Below are 16,123 nucleotides of genomic sequence, written 5' to 3' on the forward strand. Positions count from 1 at the left end.
GCACCATTGCACTCCAGTCTGGGGCAAGAGTAAGATTGTGAGTTTAAAAAAAAAGTGTGAGGAACCACTCTAATTTGTCACCTAATTCATCAAATCAGGAAGATTGTCTTAGATCAGGATACCGTTTTAAACATTAAGTACCTGCAAGCCATCTTTCTCCACAGCCAGTCTTCTTCCATACTCTGATTAGCTGCTTTCTTGGCTCATCAGTTAAAACATACACAGCAGAGACATTAATGGTCCCGTATTACTACCCAGGTTAAACACTTTGCTGTAATACACTACAGAGCAATAAACACACAACCGATAGTCACTCAGTAATTGCAGAATTGAAAGCAGTTACCACTATTCAAGCAGCGTCAAAACTTTATTTCTCCGGCCATCTTTGATTAGGTCTAAGCAAGCACATTTGCTTTCCTTCAATGTAAAGAAAATGCCTGCAATCACTTGAGCCCAGGAATGATAGTGAGCTATCAATGTACCACCGTACACCAGTCTGGACTACAGAGCAAGACCCTCTTTAAAAAAAAAGCCTGCCTATCCAACTTTTTGAGATGGAGTGTTGCTCTGTCACCAGGCTGGGGTGCAGTGGCACGAGCTCGGCTCACTACAACCTCTGCCTCCCAGGTTCAAGTGATTCTCCTGCCTCAGCCTCCCAAGTAGCTGGAACTACAGGAACGCGACACCACGCCCAGCTAATTTTTTTAAGTAGACAGGGTTTCACCATCTTAGCCAGGATAGTCTCGATTTCGTGATGCGCCCGCCTCGGCCTCCCAACAGACTTTAAATTCGAGCTTCAGAAAGTTCGCCATTAATCCAGGATCCTAACTTGTAATGACTTACAGCAAAGAAAGCTCTTACCCCTCAGCTCACCCAACTCTATTCTAGAGTTAAGTGACTTCACTTTGGGCACAATACCAATCTCAAAATTAAATCCCTCCCCTTCGACATTTTCACTAGTTTTAAGTGTACCCACACATCACTACAGAATTTCATGACAAAACACCAAGTATGCTACCATGCAACGAAACCTTTATTAACATTTTGAACAGGTTCAGCTATTACTGAAACTTGTAATTTCTAAACTTAAGTTGGGGCAAATGGCTATAGTGCAGAGTAATGCCATCACTGGGCACTGCAAACGCAAGACTTAAGAATTAACAGCCACCCCTCAGGCGCAGGACCAGGTGCAGGGTTGACTCCTTCTGGATGTTGTAGTCAGAAAGAGTGCGGCCATCTTCCAGCTGCTTGCCTGCAAAGATGAGCCTCTGCTGGTCGGGGGGGATGCCTTCTTTATCTTGGATCTTGGCCTTCACATTTTCGATGGTGTCACTGGGCTCCACCTCCAGGGTGATGGTCTTGCCGGTCAGGGTTTTCACGAAGATCTGCATACCACCTCTCAGGCGCAGGACCAGGTGCAGGGTCGACTCCTTCTGGATGTTGTAGTCAGAAAGAGTGCGGCCATCTTCCAGCTGCTTGCCTGCAAAGATGAGCCTCTGCTGGTCGGGGGGGATGCCTTCTTTATCCTGGATCTTGGCCTTCACATTTTCGATGGTGTCACTGGGCTCCACTTCCAGGGTGATGGTCTTGCCGGTCAGGGTCTTCACGAAGATCTGCATACCACCTCTCAGGCGCAGGACCAGGTGCAGGGTCGACTCTTTCTGGATGTTGTAGTCAGAAAGAGTGCGGCCATCTTCCAGCTGCTTGCCTGCAAAGATGAGCCTCTGCTGGTCGGGGGGAATGCCTTCCTTATCCTGGATTTTGGCCTTCACATTTTCGATGGTGTCACTGGGCTCCACCTCAAGGGTGATGGTCTTGCCGGTCAGGGTCTTCACGAAGATCTGCATTTTGACCTAGTTTAAAAGTAAAACATAAGCGTGTCATCTCAAGATTATTGTATTTCTTGCTTCAAGAATTCTTGCTTCATCTAATAAGCTTCAAAGTTAGCAACTATTCCTTCAAAATGCCTTAAACACGTTAACATTCCGCAAATCTCCCCTCATTTATACGAGACTAAGTCACTTAATATGAAATTCGTCACTCAAGGTTTCAACGTCAACGGCGGAGAATCCAAAGCACTCTCTTACAAGCGTCCACAGCTTTCTCCACTAACAGTTCCGGATATTCAAACTCCCCCGACCGAACTCCAATCCGCCTCAAACCTAAGCACAGTGTTAGGTAAACTGAAAACAAAACCGAACCCACAAGACTCGCGAAGTAAAAATCCCACTGAAACACAAGGGGCACCTTTCTTAAGTAAAGGTTTCCAAAAGCCACACAAACTACCTCTTTTCCGCCTTCCCCCGAAGTAAACGCGAGGAAATCGCCGTCGGTTAAGCGTCCTTTAGTTTCCCTCGGCGCGCGCGCGCGCGCGGCAACCGCCCTCGCCCCCCTCAGGTCAACAAGGCCCACTCTCCCAGAAAGGCCCGGCGCCGCGTCACCTCGCCCTCCCCTCCCCCACGCCCTCCCCTCAGCGGCCCACCCAACCCCAAAAAGCCTCCAGCTTGACTTCACCCATTCCCCCCTCTCACGCCCCCGGAGGTCGTAATGGCAGCGGGACAGTACCTGTTAGCGGTTACGAGGATGCTGCGAATCACCAATCACGGTCAGCCGCAGGGACACCAAACCAAGCACACCCAACAAAGCCAGCCGCCCCTGAATGCTCCCGTTTGGCGGAGCGCAAATTTATACAACGTGTGTTGCGTTACTTATCACTTCTTACGTAGACGCCGTCTCCGTGCGCCACTGAAAGTAGTTCTCCGCGCCCAAACTCCCGAGACGTAGTTTAGGCTTTTCAACTGAGCCACAAATTCCTCATAGCCGTAAGGAAGGATCCCAACAAATTATGTCCCTTCTTCTCTATGCGCTTCTCTTCCTTCTTTAGGAAAATATAAGAAAATTATAGGGCGGATGAATTCGAGTTAAAGAAACCTTCCTCGAAAGCTCTGGAAACTTCCTTGCAGCGCCGGCACTGATTGGTTAGGCATGCGAAGGCGAGATCGGCGCTGATTGGTGGGGGACGCAGTGACTCTATTGTTGCTGGGCTCCGCCTGGGGTGGTTTAGCGCCGACGTTGCTAAGTAACTGAGTGCGCGTGCGCCGCACGGGCGCGCCTTCCTGAAAGAGGGTATTTCCGGCGGGAGAAGGAGGAGGGTGTTTGTTTTTTTTCCTTTTTTTTTTTTTTTTTTTTTTTTTTTTACTGAGAGGGAGTTTCGCTCTTGTTTCCCAGGATGGAGTGCAATGGCGCGATCTCGGCTCACCGCAACCTCCGCCTCCCGGGTTCAAGTGATTCTCCTGCCTCAGCCTCCCGAGTAGCTGAGATTACAGGCATGCGCCACCACGTCTGGCTAATTTTTTGTATGTTTAGTAGAGACGGGGTTTCACCATGTTGGACAGGCTGGTCTCGAACTCCGTACCTCAGGGAATCCACCCGCCTCGGCCTCCCAGAGTGGGCCGCCGCGCCTCAGAAGCGGGACGGCATGGCACCTGATGTCGCGACACCTGGTGGTGATTGTGAAGCACAGTTCCCTGTCCCATGTTTTAAAAAACACGCGCCCCTGGTCGGGCGCGGGGGCTCACGCCTGTAATCCCAGCACTTTGGGAGGCCGAGGCGGGTGGATCACGAGGTCAGGAGTTCAAGACCAGCCTGGCCAAGATGGTGAAACCCTATCTCTACTAAAAATGTTTTAAAAATTAGCCTGGCGTGGTGGCAGGCGCCTGTAATCCCAGCTACTTGGGAGGCTGAGGCAGATAATTGCTTGAACCCAGGAGGCAGAGATTGCAGTAAGCCGAGATCGCGCCACTGCACTCCAGCCTGGCGACAGAGCGAGACTCCGTCTCAACAAACAAACAATGCGAGCCCCTCATACACTGGCCAGTTGTTTTTGCTTTTTTGAGACAAAGTCTGGCTCTGTCCCGCATGCTGGAGTGCAGTGGCGTGATCATTGCTCACTGCAGCCTCGACCTCCAGGGTTCAAGTTATCCTCCCACCTCAGCCTCCCAAGCAGCTGGGACCACAGGTGTGGAACACGCCTGGCTTTTAAATTTTGTATTTATTTTTTGAGACAGAGACTCGCTCTGTCACCCAACCTGAAGGCCAGTGGCATGATGTGGCTCACTGCAACCTCCGCCTCCCTGATTCAAGCGATTCTCCTGCCTCAGCTTCCTGAGTAGCTGGGATTACAAGTGCTTGCCACCATGCCCGGCTAATTTTTGTATTTTTCAGTACAGGTGGGGTTTCACCATGTTGGTCAGGCTGGTCTTGAACTCCTGACCTCAGGTGATCTGTCTGCCTCGGCCTCCCAAAGTGCTGGGATTACAGGTGTGAGCCACCGTGCCCGGTCTAATTTTTTTGATTTTTTTTTTTTTGGTAGATCAGAGTCTTGCTATGTTACCCATGCTGTTATTGAACTCTTGGGCTCAAGAGATCTGCCTCCCTCGGGCTCCCAAAGTGCTAGGATTACAGGCATGAACCACCGTGCCTGGCGGACTAGCCATTTTTTATTTTTGTTCATGGTTATTGCAGGGTTGTGGAGCTTTAAATCATGCTTCTGTAGTCAGAGTGCTCTTAATTGTGTTGTCTTAATCCTCATCACGGCCCTAGGACAGTCTGTAAATCTGGAGTTCAGAGTGGGACCCTCGGCAGGGCCCCGGCACCTGTTGCTGAAGCCCCTCACCACCAGGCCCAGAGAGGCGAGGCTAGAGTCCAGGGTGACAGTGGCTAGGCTTCTCTCTGGCTCCGGCAATACCTGCAAATCCAGTCCTTCCCTGTTGTTTCTCCAAACTGGTAAGAAAAAAAAGTGCAGATTAGGGAGCCGAAACCCCATTTCAAGAAACGGTAATTCACCTATAAGAAAGTAGCTGATACTGCTCCCATTGACGTGCTTGTTGTGCAAGGGTGGGGTTAACCAGCTAGGACCAAGTGACAGGTTTCCCTACACCCTGGGTGTGGCCACTCGTCCTGCAAGGAGATAACCCAAGGAGGGTGAGTAAGGCAGATGTGTTTGGATCCTGGTGCCTGGCAGAGTCACGGGGGTGGGGTGGAAGTAAACATGAAATTGCCTGTTTTTCACGTGATACCAACCTTCATAATGTAAGAAGTAGTCTAGAAATGTGCATATTAATACAATTAAGTAAACATCACTTAGAAAGGTCGCTAATTACTAAATTCAACATACCTGATCATAACGTTGGGAAGCTGTCGACAAATGAGCTGGTATATGAGTTAACACCTAGACAGCTTTCAGTTAAATTAAGTAAAACCAGGATCTACTGTCTCCTGACGTGAATAAGCAGGAGATAGAAATAAACAGTTTAAGATAATTTTGGAAGTGATTTTGAACGACTTGGGAGGTGGTTTATAAAACGTTTATTTGATTATACAAAGTATGGATTTTCCTTTTTGTTAGCCTAACAGTGATTCTGAAATTTGTTTCACCAACAAGCAGCTCCTCCTGAATCATACATGTTGATCGAAGAATGAGCTAGAAGGCAGATCTCATGACTGGTATAATGACTTCACTGGGAAGTTCTAGCAGTTGCCGGAACTTATAGTCAGTCATACAGGCTCCTGGTTCAGTGTTTTCCCAAAGTAGGTAATTTGGTAACTTAAGATCAAGAATTTGGTAATCTGGCACAGTAGGCACTGTGCTCAATAAGTGTTTGTTCAGTGACGAAAATGCAATTTTCTCTTTTGTTCAACTGGAAAAAAGAAATTTTGTGACAGCCTTGAAACACAAAGCAAAAAGACAGTAGAGTACTGTATTTCATCTCCATAGGCAAATGGTATTTGCCCTGGCAGTTCCTTCAAAAGAAACAAAGGGGGATTGATTCTGAGATCTAAGTGATTTTACTTGGCTAGATGCCTTTTAATGAAAATCTGTGAGAAAACTGTGGTTCCAATTAAAAGTTCATAGTTGTTTTCTTGACATTATTTGGTGATGTTTAAATTGTGGCATTAATCTCTGATTTGTCAATTCCTTTATATTTCACATTTGGCTATTTCAATACAATTATGTAATGGACTCCTGATTTTTTTACAAGCAAGTGAGAAACTTTGATATTGAATGCCCAAAGGAACACAGAGCAAAATTCTGTACTGTTTTCATGTTAGGCCTGAAAAGTACAGAAATCTATCCATTAAAAAATAGCTACTTTAGGCAGATTGCAGCAGTTTGGGAGGCTGAGGCAGGTGGATCACTTGAGTCCCAGCAGTTCAAGACCAGCCTGGCCACCATGGCAAAACCCATCTCTACTAAAAATACAAAAATTATCTGGGCGTGGTGACGCATTCCTGTGATCCCAACTACTTGGGAGGCTGAGGCATGAGAATCCCTTGAACCCAGGAGGTGGAGGTTGCAGTGAGCTGAGATCACGCCACTGCACTCCAGCCTAGGTGACAGAGTGAGACTCAATCTCAAATACAAACAAACAAAAAATAGCTACTTTAAATTTTTTTTTAACATATTTATTATCTATTTTAGAGTATCTGTTGCCCAGACTGGAGTGCAGTGGTGCAATCATAGCTTACTTCAGCCTCCAACTCCTGGGCTCAAGCACTCCTCCTGTGTCAGCCTTCCAAGTAGGTGGGATTACACATACAAGCCGCTCTGCTTGGCTACAATATTGTTATGAAATATTACATAAATTCATGAAAGCTGGAGGTAACAAACCAAATACCATATAATTCCCAATTTGCTTAAGCATTTAAAAACCTTTTTTTTTTGGCCAGGCATGGTGGCTTACACCTGTAATCTCAGCACTTTGGGAGGCCAGATCACCTGAGGACAGGCGGTGGATCACCTGAGGTCAGGGGTTTGAAACCAGCCTGGCCAACATGGTGAAACCCCATCTATACTAAAATACAAAATTAGCCAGGCATGGTGGCGCATGCCTGTAATCCCAGCTACTTGGGAAGCTGAGACAGGAGAATCACTTGAACCTGGGAGGCGGAGGTTGCAGTGAGCCAAGATGTTGGCATTGCACTCTAGCCTGGGCAATAAGAGCGAAACTCCGTCTCAAAAAAAAAAAAAAACCTTTATTTTTAAATTTTAAATTGTGATTTAAAAAAAATACATAACCTGGCCCGGCGCGGTGGCTCACACCTGTAATCCCAGCACTTTGGGAGGCCGAGGCAGGTGAATCACGAGGTCAGGAGATTGAGACCATCCTGGCTAACACGGTGAAACCCTGTCTCTACTAAAAATACAAAAAATTAGCTGGGCATGGTGGTGGGCACCTGTAGTCCTCGAGAGGCTGAGGCAGGAGAACGGCGTGAACCTGGGAGGCGGAGCTGGCAGTGAGCCGAGATTGCGCCACTGCACTCTAGCCTGGACAACAAAGCAAGATTTCTGTCTCAGAAAAAAAAAAAAAAAACATAACCTGACATTTACCCCCAATTTTGATTGTACAATTTGCTAGTGTTAACTATATTCATATTATTGTGCAACAGTTTTGTTTGTTTTTTTGTTTGTCTTGAGACGGAGTTTTGCTCTTGTTGCCCAGGCTGGAGTGTAGTGGCGCGATCTCGGCTCACAGCAACCTCCGTCTCCCGGGTTTAAGCAGTTCGCCTGCCTCAGCCTCCCAAATAGCTGGGATTACAGGTGCCCACCACCACGCCCAGCTAATTTTTGTATTTTTAATAAAGACAGGGTTTCACCATGTTGGTCAGGCTGGTCTCAAACTCCTGACCTCAAGTGATCCACCTGCCTTGGCCTCCCAAAGTGCTGGGATTACAGGCGTGAGCCACTGCGCCTGGCCATGTGCAACAGATGTTCTGTGGCACTTTTTCATCTTGTAAAACTGAAGCTCTGTCTACATCGAATAATAACTCCCTTTTCCCCCTCCTCCCAACCCTGGCATCCACCATTCTACTTTCTGTCTCTCTGAGTTTGACCACTTTAATACCTCATATAAGTGGAATTGTACAATATGTGTTTTTTTGTTACTGGCTTATTTAATTATTTATTTTTGAGATAGGGCCTTGCTTTGTTACCTAGGCTGGAGTGCGGTAGTGCAGACGTGACTCACTACAGCCTCGACCTCCCAGGCTCAAGTGATCCTCCTGCCTCAGCCCCCGAGTAGCTGGGGCTGTAGGCACACATCACCACACCAGGCTAATATTTTGGTATTTTTTGTAGAGATGGGGTTTCACCATGTTGCCCAGGCTGGTCTCAAACTCCTGAGTTCGAGCGATTTCCAACCTCGGCCTCCCAAAGTGCTGGGATTGCAGATATGAGCCACCATGCCTGGACTGGCTTATTTCATTTAGCATAATGTCCTCAAGGTTCATCCATGTTTCAGCATGTGACAGAATTTCCCTGTTTTTTTGAGATGGAGTCTTGCTTAGTTGCCCAGGCTGGAGTGCAGTGGCAAGATCTCAGCTCACTGCAACTACTGTCTCCCGGGTTCAAGCAATTCTCCCGTCTCAGCCTCCTAAGTAGCTGGGATTACAGGCACCCACCATCATGCCCGGCTAATTTTTTTTGTATTTTAGTAGAGACGGGGTTTCACCATGTTGGCCAGGCTGGTCTTGAACTCCTGACTTCAAGTAATTTGCCCATCTCGGCCTCCCAAAGTGCTAGGATTACAGGTGTGAGGCACCGCACCCGGCCTCCTTTTTTAAGACTAATATTCCCTTGTATGTACCTCATTTTCTTTATCCATTCATCTGTTGATGGACACTTGGGTTGTTTCTACATTTTAGCTATTGTGAATAATACTGCAATGAACATGGGTGTACAAATATCTGTTCAAGTCCTTTCAGATCTTTTGGGGTATATACCCAGAAGTGGAATTGCTGGACCATATGGTAATTCAATGTAAAAAAAATTTTTTTTTTTGGTGACAGGGTCTTGCTTTGTTGCCCAGGCTAAAGTGCAGTGGTACAATGACAGCCCACTGTAGCCTTGATGTCCCAGACTCAAGGGATCCTTCCATGTCAGCTCCCAGAGTAGCCGGGGCTATAGGCATGTACCACCATGCCTGACTAATTTTTAAATTTTTTTTAGCAACAGGAATCTCACTATGTTGCCCAGGCTGGTCTCAAACTTCTAGCCCCAAGCAGTCCTCCCACCTCAGCCTGCCAAAGTGCTGAAATTACAGGCGCAAGCCACAGTGCCTGGCCCAAAATGGTGGCTCTCGTCTGTAATCCCAGCACTTTGGGAGGCCAAGTCAGGAGGATCAGTTGAACTTAGGAGTTTGAGACCAGCCTGAGCAATATAGTGAGATCTTGTCTCTGTAAAAAAAATGTTTTTGGCTGGGCATGGTGGCTCATGCCTGTAATCCCAGCACTTTGGAAGTCCAAGGCGGGCAGATCACAAGGTCAGAAGATTGAGACCATCATGGCTAACATGGTGAAACCCTGTCTCTGTTAAAAATACAAAAAAATTAGCCCTGGCATGGTGGCGGGCACCTGTAGTCCCAGTTACTCGGGAGGCTGAGGCAGGAGAATGGCGTGAGCCCAGGAGGCAGAGCTTGCAGTGAGCTGAGATTGCACCACTGCACTCCAGCCTGGGTGACAGAGCGAGATTCTATCTCAAAAAAAAAAAAAAAAAAAAGTTTTTAATTTAAAATTTTATTTTTTTCTTTTCCAAAATGCAGAAAAGATCAATTTTTAATTTTTGCGGCATCACCATACTGTTTTCCATAGCAGTTGCACCATTTTTTTCTTCCTTTCCTTTTTTTTTTTTTTTTTTTTTTTTAGAGGTACAGTTTCTCTTGTTGCCCAGGCTGTAGTACAATGGCGCAATCTTGACTCACTGCATCCTCCGCCTCCCAAGTTCAAGTGATTCTCCTGTCTCAGCCTCCCAAGTAGCTGGGATTACAGCATGCACCACCACACCCCGCTAATTTTTTGTATTTAGTAAAGAGGGGGTTTCACCATGTTTGTTAGGCTGGTCTCGAACTCCTGACCTCAGGTGATCCACCCACTTTGACCTTCCAAATTGCTGGGATTACAGGCGTGAGCCACCGCACCTGGCATTTTTTTTTTTTTTTTTTTTTTTTTTTTTTTTTTTGAGACAGAGTCTCGCTGTGTCGCCCAGGCTGGAGTGCAGTGGCCGGATCTCAGCTCACTGCAAGCTCTGCCTCCCGGGTTTTTACGCCATTCTCCTGCCTCAGCCTCCCGAGTAGCCAGGACTACAGGCGCCCGCCACCTCGCCCAGCTAGTTTTTTGTATTTTTTAGTAGAGACGGGGTTTCACCGTGTTAGCCAGGATGGTCTCGAACTCCTGACCTCGTGATCCGCCCGTCTCGGCCTCCCAAAGTGCTGGGATTACAGGCTTGAGCCACCGCGCCCGGCCGGCATTTTTTTTTTTTTGAGATGGAGTCTGGCTCTGTCACCCAGGTGGGACTGCAGTGGTGCGATCTCAGCTCACTGTAACTTCTGCCTACTGGATTCAAGCGATTCTCCTGCCTCAGCCTCCCGAGTAGCTCGACTACAGGTGCCCGCCACTAAGCCCAGCTAATTTTTTTTTTTTTTTTTTTTTTTTGTATTTTTAGTAGAGACGGGGTTTCACCATATTGGTCAGGCTAGTCTCAAACTCTTGACCTTGTGATTTGCCCGCCTTGGCATCCCAAAGTACTGGGATTATAGGTGTGAGCCACCGTGCCCAGCCTGATTTACTCATTTTTAACCTTTGGTTTCCCTATCTGTAAAGAAAAAAATGTGGACTAGATGTTATCCTACCTTGTCAAATTAAGGTGAGTCTTAAATCTTTGTCTTTTTGCCTAGTTTCCATTGCCTTTTCAGAGCTGCCCTTTGGGAGACTGATTTTTTTTTTTTTTCCTATGCTTTTCTAGGGAATTCTCAAGCCTAGTCAAGAAACTAAGAAACTGAGGCTTGCTGTAGCAATTTCCCAAGCTGTCAGAAAGTTCTGTTATGGATGGGCACGGTGGCTCACTCTTGTAATCCCAGCACTTTTGGAGGCTGAGACGGGTGAATTCCTTGAGCTAAACTCAGGAGTTTGAGCAACATGGCAAAACCCCATCTCTACAAAAATACAAAACAACTGGGTGTAGTGGCATGCACCTGTAGTCCTAGCTATCTGGGATGATGAGGTGGGAGGATTGCTTGAGCCCAGGAGGTGGAGGTTGCAGTCAGCCGAGATAGGACATTTAAACATAGATTAGATTGGGCGCGGTGGTTCATACTTGTAATCCCAGCACTTTGGGAGGCCAAGGCGGGCGGATCACTTGATGCCAGGAGTTGAGACCACCCTGGCCAACATGGGGAAACCTAGTCTTTAGTAAAAATACAAAAAATTAGCCAGGTATGGTGGCGGGTGCCTGTAATCCCAGCTACTTGTGAGGCTGAGGCAGGAGAATCTCTTTTTTTTTTTCTTTTTTTTTTTTTTTGAGACGGAGTCTCGCTCTGTCGCCCAGGCTGGAGTGCAGTGGCGCTATCTCTGCTCACTGCAAGCTCCGCCTCCCGGGTTTACGCCATTCTCCTGCCTCAGCCTCCCGAGTAGCTGGGACTACAGGCGCCCGCCACCTCGCCCGGCTAATTTTTTTGTATTTTTAGTAGAGACGGGGTTTCATTGTGTTAGCCGGGATGGTCTCGATCTCCTGACCTCGTGATCCGCCCGTCTCGGCCTCCCAAAGTGCTGGGATTACAGGCTTGAGCCACCGCGCCCGGCCAGGAGAATCTCTTGAACCCAGGAGGAGGTTTCAGTAAGCTAAGATTATGCCATTGCATTCTGACCTGGGTGACAGAGCGAGACCCATTAGATTTATGGCCAGCTGTGTTGCATTTAAACATAGATTACACTTAGGGGACCTAATACATATATATATATATATGTGTGTGTGTGTGTATATATATGTGTGTGTATATATATATAAAACAATCTCTGATACATAAATTTGAAATACAGTGACTATACATATTAAATCAGCCTTTATATTATGTTCTCATTGATGTGTATATACTACAATGCATTTACAACCATTATCGTAAATTCCTCCAGCCAGCTATTCCTGGGCATTGTTATGCTCTTGAAGTTTGAATCCTGAGCCAAGAGAAAGATACTAGGTCATTCATCCAGTCAGCAGACGTTTGTTGAGCAAGTTCTGGGTGTGGGAGGCATTTAGATTGCTGACTGAGACAGGATATGGACTCCACCCAAGAGAAAGATGGTCTTGGTGCCCGTAAGGGGGTCATTGTGAGGACTAACAGTATCCACCTTAAGGAGTTGTTGGAGAATTCATTGAGTTGATTCGTGTTGAGGTTTATTTATTGATTGATTGATTTTTGAGATGCAGTCTCACTCTGACTTGCCCAGGCTGGAGTGCAGTGGCACAATCTTGGCTCACTGCAGCTTCCGCCTCACGGGTTCAAGCAATTCTCCTGTCTCAGCCTCCCGAGTAGCTGGGATTACAGGCATGTACCACCATACCTGGCTGATTTTTGTATTTTTAGTAGAGACAGGGTTCTACTATGTTGGCCAGGCTGGTCTCAAACTCCTGATCTCAGGTGATCTGCCTGCCTCGGCCTCCCAGAGTGCTAGGATTATAGGCGTGAGCCACTTGGCCAAGTTTTTCAGGATTAAATGGACTTGCTTCATATGGTTGCGTTAATATGGCTAAAATGCTTAGAACAGATCCTGGGCGTTGAAAGCACTCAATAAATATTAGCTATGTAGAAAACTAACTGATTGCTGACTGAGACAGACCAATCAGAGGCACATACAGACTTCTGTGGAGGCACAGAGGAGGAAGGGGCCGTTTAGCGGTCTGGAGTAGGGCAGGAGGGGAACCAGAACATTTCAGAGAAGGCGTTATTTAGAAACCCAGTCACAAGGCAGGAGGGAATAGGTGAAAGATGAGAAGGCATAGAGTATTGAGGAAATAGTGGGGAGCAATTTATAGCTGGAATTTAGGGCAGCTGCTTGTGGGCCTGTGGTTTTCCATGGGAGAAGCAGCCAGGGCTCAACTCGCCAGCAGCCTCGTCATCTCCAGCCATCCTGGCCATCTGTAGTTCTTAGGAAACACCAGGTTTTTTCCCACGTGTGGACCTTTGCAACCAATGTTTCCTTTGCCTAAAACTCTTCTCATGGCCATTTCTGTTCCATATTTTAGGCAGAGTAAATGTTGCCACCACAGAAAGACCTCTGACATCCACCTCTGCTCCTGCATCTCAGTCATAACACCCAGGTTATTTCTTTCTCAACAATTTCATATTAGGCTGGGTACCAGTGGCTCATGCCTGCAATCCCAGCACTTTGGGAGGTCGAGGCAGCCAACCCGGCCAACATGTTGAAACCTTGTGTCTATTAAAAATACAGAAATTAGCTGGATGTGGTAGTAGACCCCATCTCTACTAAAAATATAAAAATTAGTCGAGCGTGGTGGTGGGCACCTGTAATTTCAGCTACTTGGGAGGCTGAGGCAGGAGAATCATTTGAACCTGGGAGGCAGAGGTTGCAGTGAGCCAAGATCACACCACTGCTCTCCAGCCTGAGTGACAGAGCGAGACTCTGTCTCAAAAAAAAAAAAAAAAAAAGAGAACTATTTTGTATTTGTTCAATCTGTAACTTTACTGCTTGATTGGTTGCTTATCTCTTTGTTTTCCCCCAAGTGGAACGTAAACTCCGCGAGGGTACAGGCCTTGTCTATCTAGTTTATCACCATATCTCCACACGTAGCCAGCTGGCATAGTGCCTTCTACATAATCAGGACTTAGTAAATATTTATTTGTAAGTAATTAATCTTTTTTTTTTTTTTTTTGAGACACGGTCTCAGTCGTCACCCAGACTGGAGTGCAGTGGCGCAATCACTGCAGCTTCGACCTCCCAGCCTCAAGGGATCCACCCACCTCAGCTTCCCAAGTAGCTGGGACTACAGACACACACCACCATGCTCAGCTAATTTTTCATATATATATATATATATATTTTTTTTTTTTTTTGGCAGAGAGAGAGTTTTGCCATATTGCCCACATGGGTCTTGAACTGCTGGATTCAAGTGATCCACCCACCTCGGCTTTCCAAAGTGTTAGGATTATAGGCGTGAGCCACCGTGCCCAGCCAGTAAATATTTATTGAATGAATGAGCGACAAATGAAGGGCCCACCTTGCTATATTAAGAACTTAAGACTTCTTCCTGTGTATTGCATGGGAATGACATGATCAGATTTCTATTTTAGAATGATAACTTGGTGACATCATAGCAGGTGATTAGAAGGAAGATTATATTACAGCACTTCAGAGATTGTGGCATTTGTCCAAGCAGGATATGATGAGCATCTATAAGTAGGCTCAGTCTACAAAAGCCAGTGTCCCTAAAGAAAGCAGGAGGAAGGAACTGATATAGTCAAATGAAAACAGAGCATTGTTTACTTGTATTCATTTATTTATTATTTTTTTGAGACGGAGTCTCACTCTGTAGCCCAGTCTGGAGTGCAGTGGCGAGATCTCAGCTCACTGCAACCTCCGCCTCCCGGGTTCAAGTGATTCTCCTGCCTCAGCCTCCTGAGTAGCTGGGATTACAGGTATGTGCCACCACGCCCAGCTAATTTTTTGTATTTTTAGTAGAACTGGGGTTTCACCATGTTGGCCAGGCTAGTCTTGAACTCCTGACCTCAAGTGATCCACCCGCCTTGGCCTCCCAAAGTGTTGGGATTACAGGCATGAGCCACTGCGCCTGGCCTTGTTTACTTGTAATTAGTTCTTGTTCCAGAAAATATCCAAGGTAACTGAATTAAATATATATATAACAAAATAAAATAAAGATAAGTGGACAAGGAACATATACAAAGGGAAAGGAAAAGAGAAAATACAGTTAGGAATGAGATTAGTGTACAAAATGCTGGTTTTGAAGTTTTTCCTTTGGTAGAGGTAGGCCATAGATTTAGTGGGGTTTTGGGGGAGGTTTTTAGTTTTTCTCCCCCAGCCAGTGCAAAGAGAAGGGCACATAATAAGGTCATGTGATTTAAAAAATGAATTGTAGGCCGGGTGTGGTGGCTCACACCTGTAATCCTAGCACTTTGGGAGGCCGAGGCAGGCAGATTGCTTGAGGTCAGGAGTTTGAGAGCAGCCTGGCCAACATGGTGAAACCCCATCTCTACTAAAAATACAAAAATTAGCCCAGCATGGTGGTGCTCGCCTTTAGTCCCAGCTACTCGGGAGGCTGAGGCAGGAGAATTGCTTGAACCTGGGAGGCGGAGGTTGCAGTGAGCTAAGATCACGCCATTGCACTCTAGCCTAGGTGACAGAGCGAGACTCCGTCTCAAAAATAATAACAAAATAAAAATGAATTGTAGTATATACAATGGAATACTACTCAGCAGTAAAAAGAAATGAACCTTTGATACACATAACATAGATGAATCTCAAAAATAATTATGCTGAGTGAAAGAACCCAGACCAAAAAAGGGTATAAGCTGTATGATTTCATTCCATATCAAATTCTAGAAAATGCAAACTAATGAAAGAGAAAGATCAGTGATCACTTGAGGATGGAGGCAAGGAGGAGGAATGAGATGGGATGGATTATAAAGGCAGGAAAAACTTTTAGGGGTGAGGGAAATGTTTATTATCTTGATTATGGTGATTGTTTCACAGGTATAAGCATGTATAGAAATGTATCTGTTTATATTCTGTACATATTTATATATAGTTAGGTAAATCCTCAGTGAGCATGAAGGTATCCCAGTAAGTAAAAGTAAAAGATTTTTTTTTTTTTTTTTTTTGAGACGGAGTCTCGCTCTGTCGCCCAGGCTGGAGTGCAGTGGCCGGATCTCAGCTCACTGCAAGCTCCGCCTCCCGGGTTCCCGCCATTCTCCTGCCTCAGCCTCCCGAGTAGCTGGGACTACAGGCGCCCGCCACCTCGCCCGGCTAGTTTTTTGTAGTTTTTAGTAGAGACGGGGTTTCACTGTGTTAGCCAGGATGGTCTCGATCTCCTGACCTCGTGATCCGCCCGTCTCGGCCTCCCAAAGTGCTGGGATTACAGGCTTGAGCCACCGCGCCCGGCCAAAAGATTTTTTTATTATTATTTTTTCTTTTTTTTTTTCTTTCTTTTTTTTTTTTTGAGATGGAGTCTTGCTCTGTCGCTCAGGCTGGAGTGCAGTGGCGCGATCTCAGCTCACTGCAAGCTCCGCCCCCTGGGTTCAGGCCATTCTCCTGCCTC

General features: G+C 46.4%; 1 protein-coding gene across 2 annotated transcripts; it reads right to left on the reverse strand.

The window, feature by feature from the left end:
- Positions 1 to 1,010: 1,010 nt before the first annotated feature.
- On the reverse strand, positions 1,011 to 2,952 carry LOC105491094 (ubiquitin B). Of its 2 annotated transcripts, none has more exons than XM_011757260.2 (2): positions 2,566 to 2,952; positions 1,011 to 1,853 (listed from the first exon to the last, which is right to left on the reverse strand). In XM_011757260.2, exon 2 carries the CDS (start codon positions 1,845 to 1,847, stop codon positions 1,158 to 1,160), a length of 690 nt encoding a protein of 229 aa, XP_011755562.3. In that variant the 5' UTR covers positions 1,848 to 1,853; positions 2,566 to 2,952; the 3' UTR covers positions 1,011 to 1,157. The 2 variants fall into 2 exon arrangements, with proteins under 2 accessions (XP_011755562.3, XP_070938492.1); XM_071082391.1 differs by lacking the exon at positions 2,566 to 2,952 and adding an exon at positions 2,287 to 2,425.
- Positions 2,953 to 16,123: the final 13,171 nt, after the last annotated feature.

The sequence above is a fragment of the Macaca nemestrina genome, chromosome 17 (assembly GCF_043159975.1).
Source record: "Macaca nemestrina isolate mMacNem1 chromosome 17, mMacNem.hap1, whole genome shotgun sequence".
Lineage (NCBI taxonomy): Eukaryota > Metazoa > Chordata > Mammalia > Primates > Cercopithecidae > Macaca > Macaca nemestrina.

What these genes read in the sequence shown, in the direction of transcription:
- LOC105491094 (XM_011757260.2), bottom strand. Translation starts at nt 1,847, where the DNA reads ATGCAGATCTTCGTGAAGACCCTGACCGGCAAGACCATCACCCTTGAG.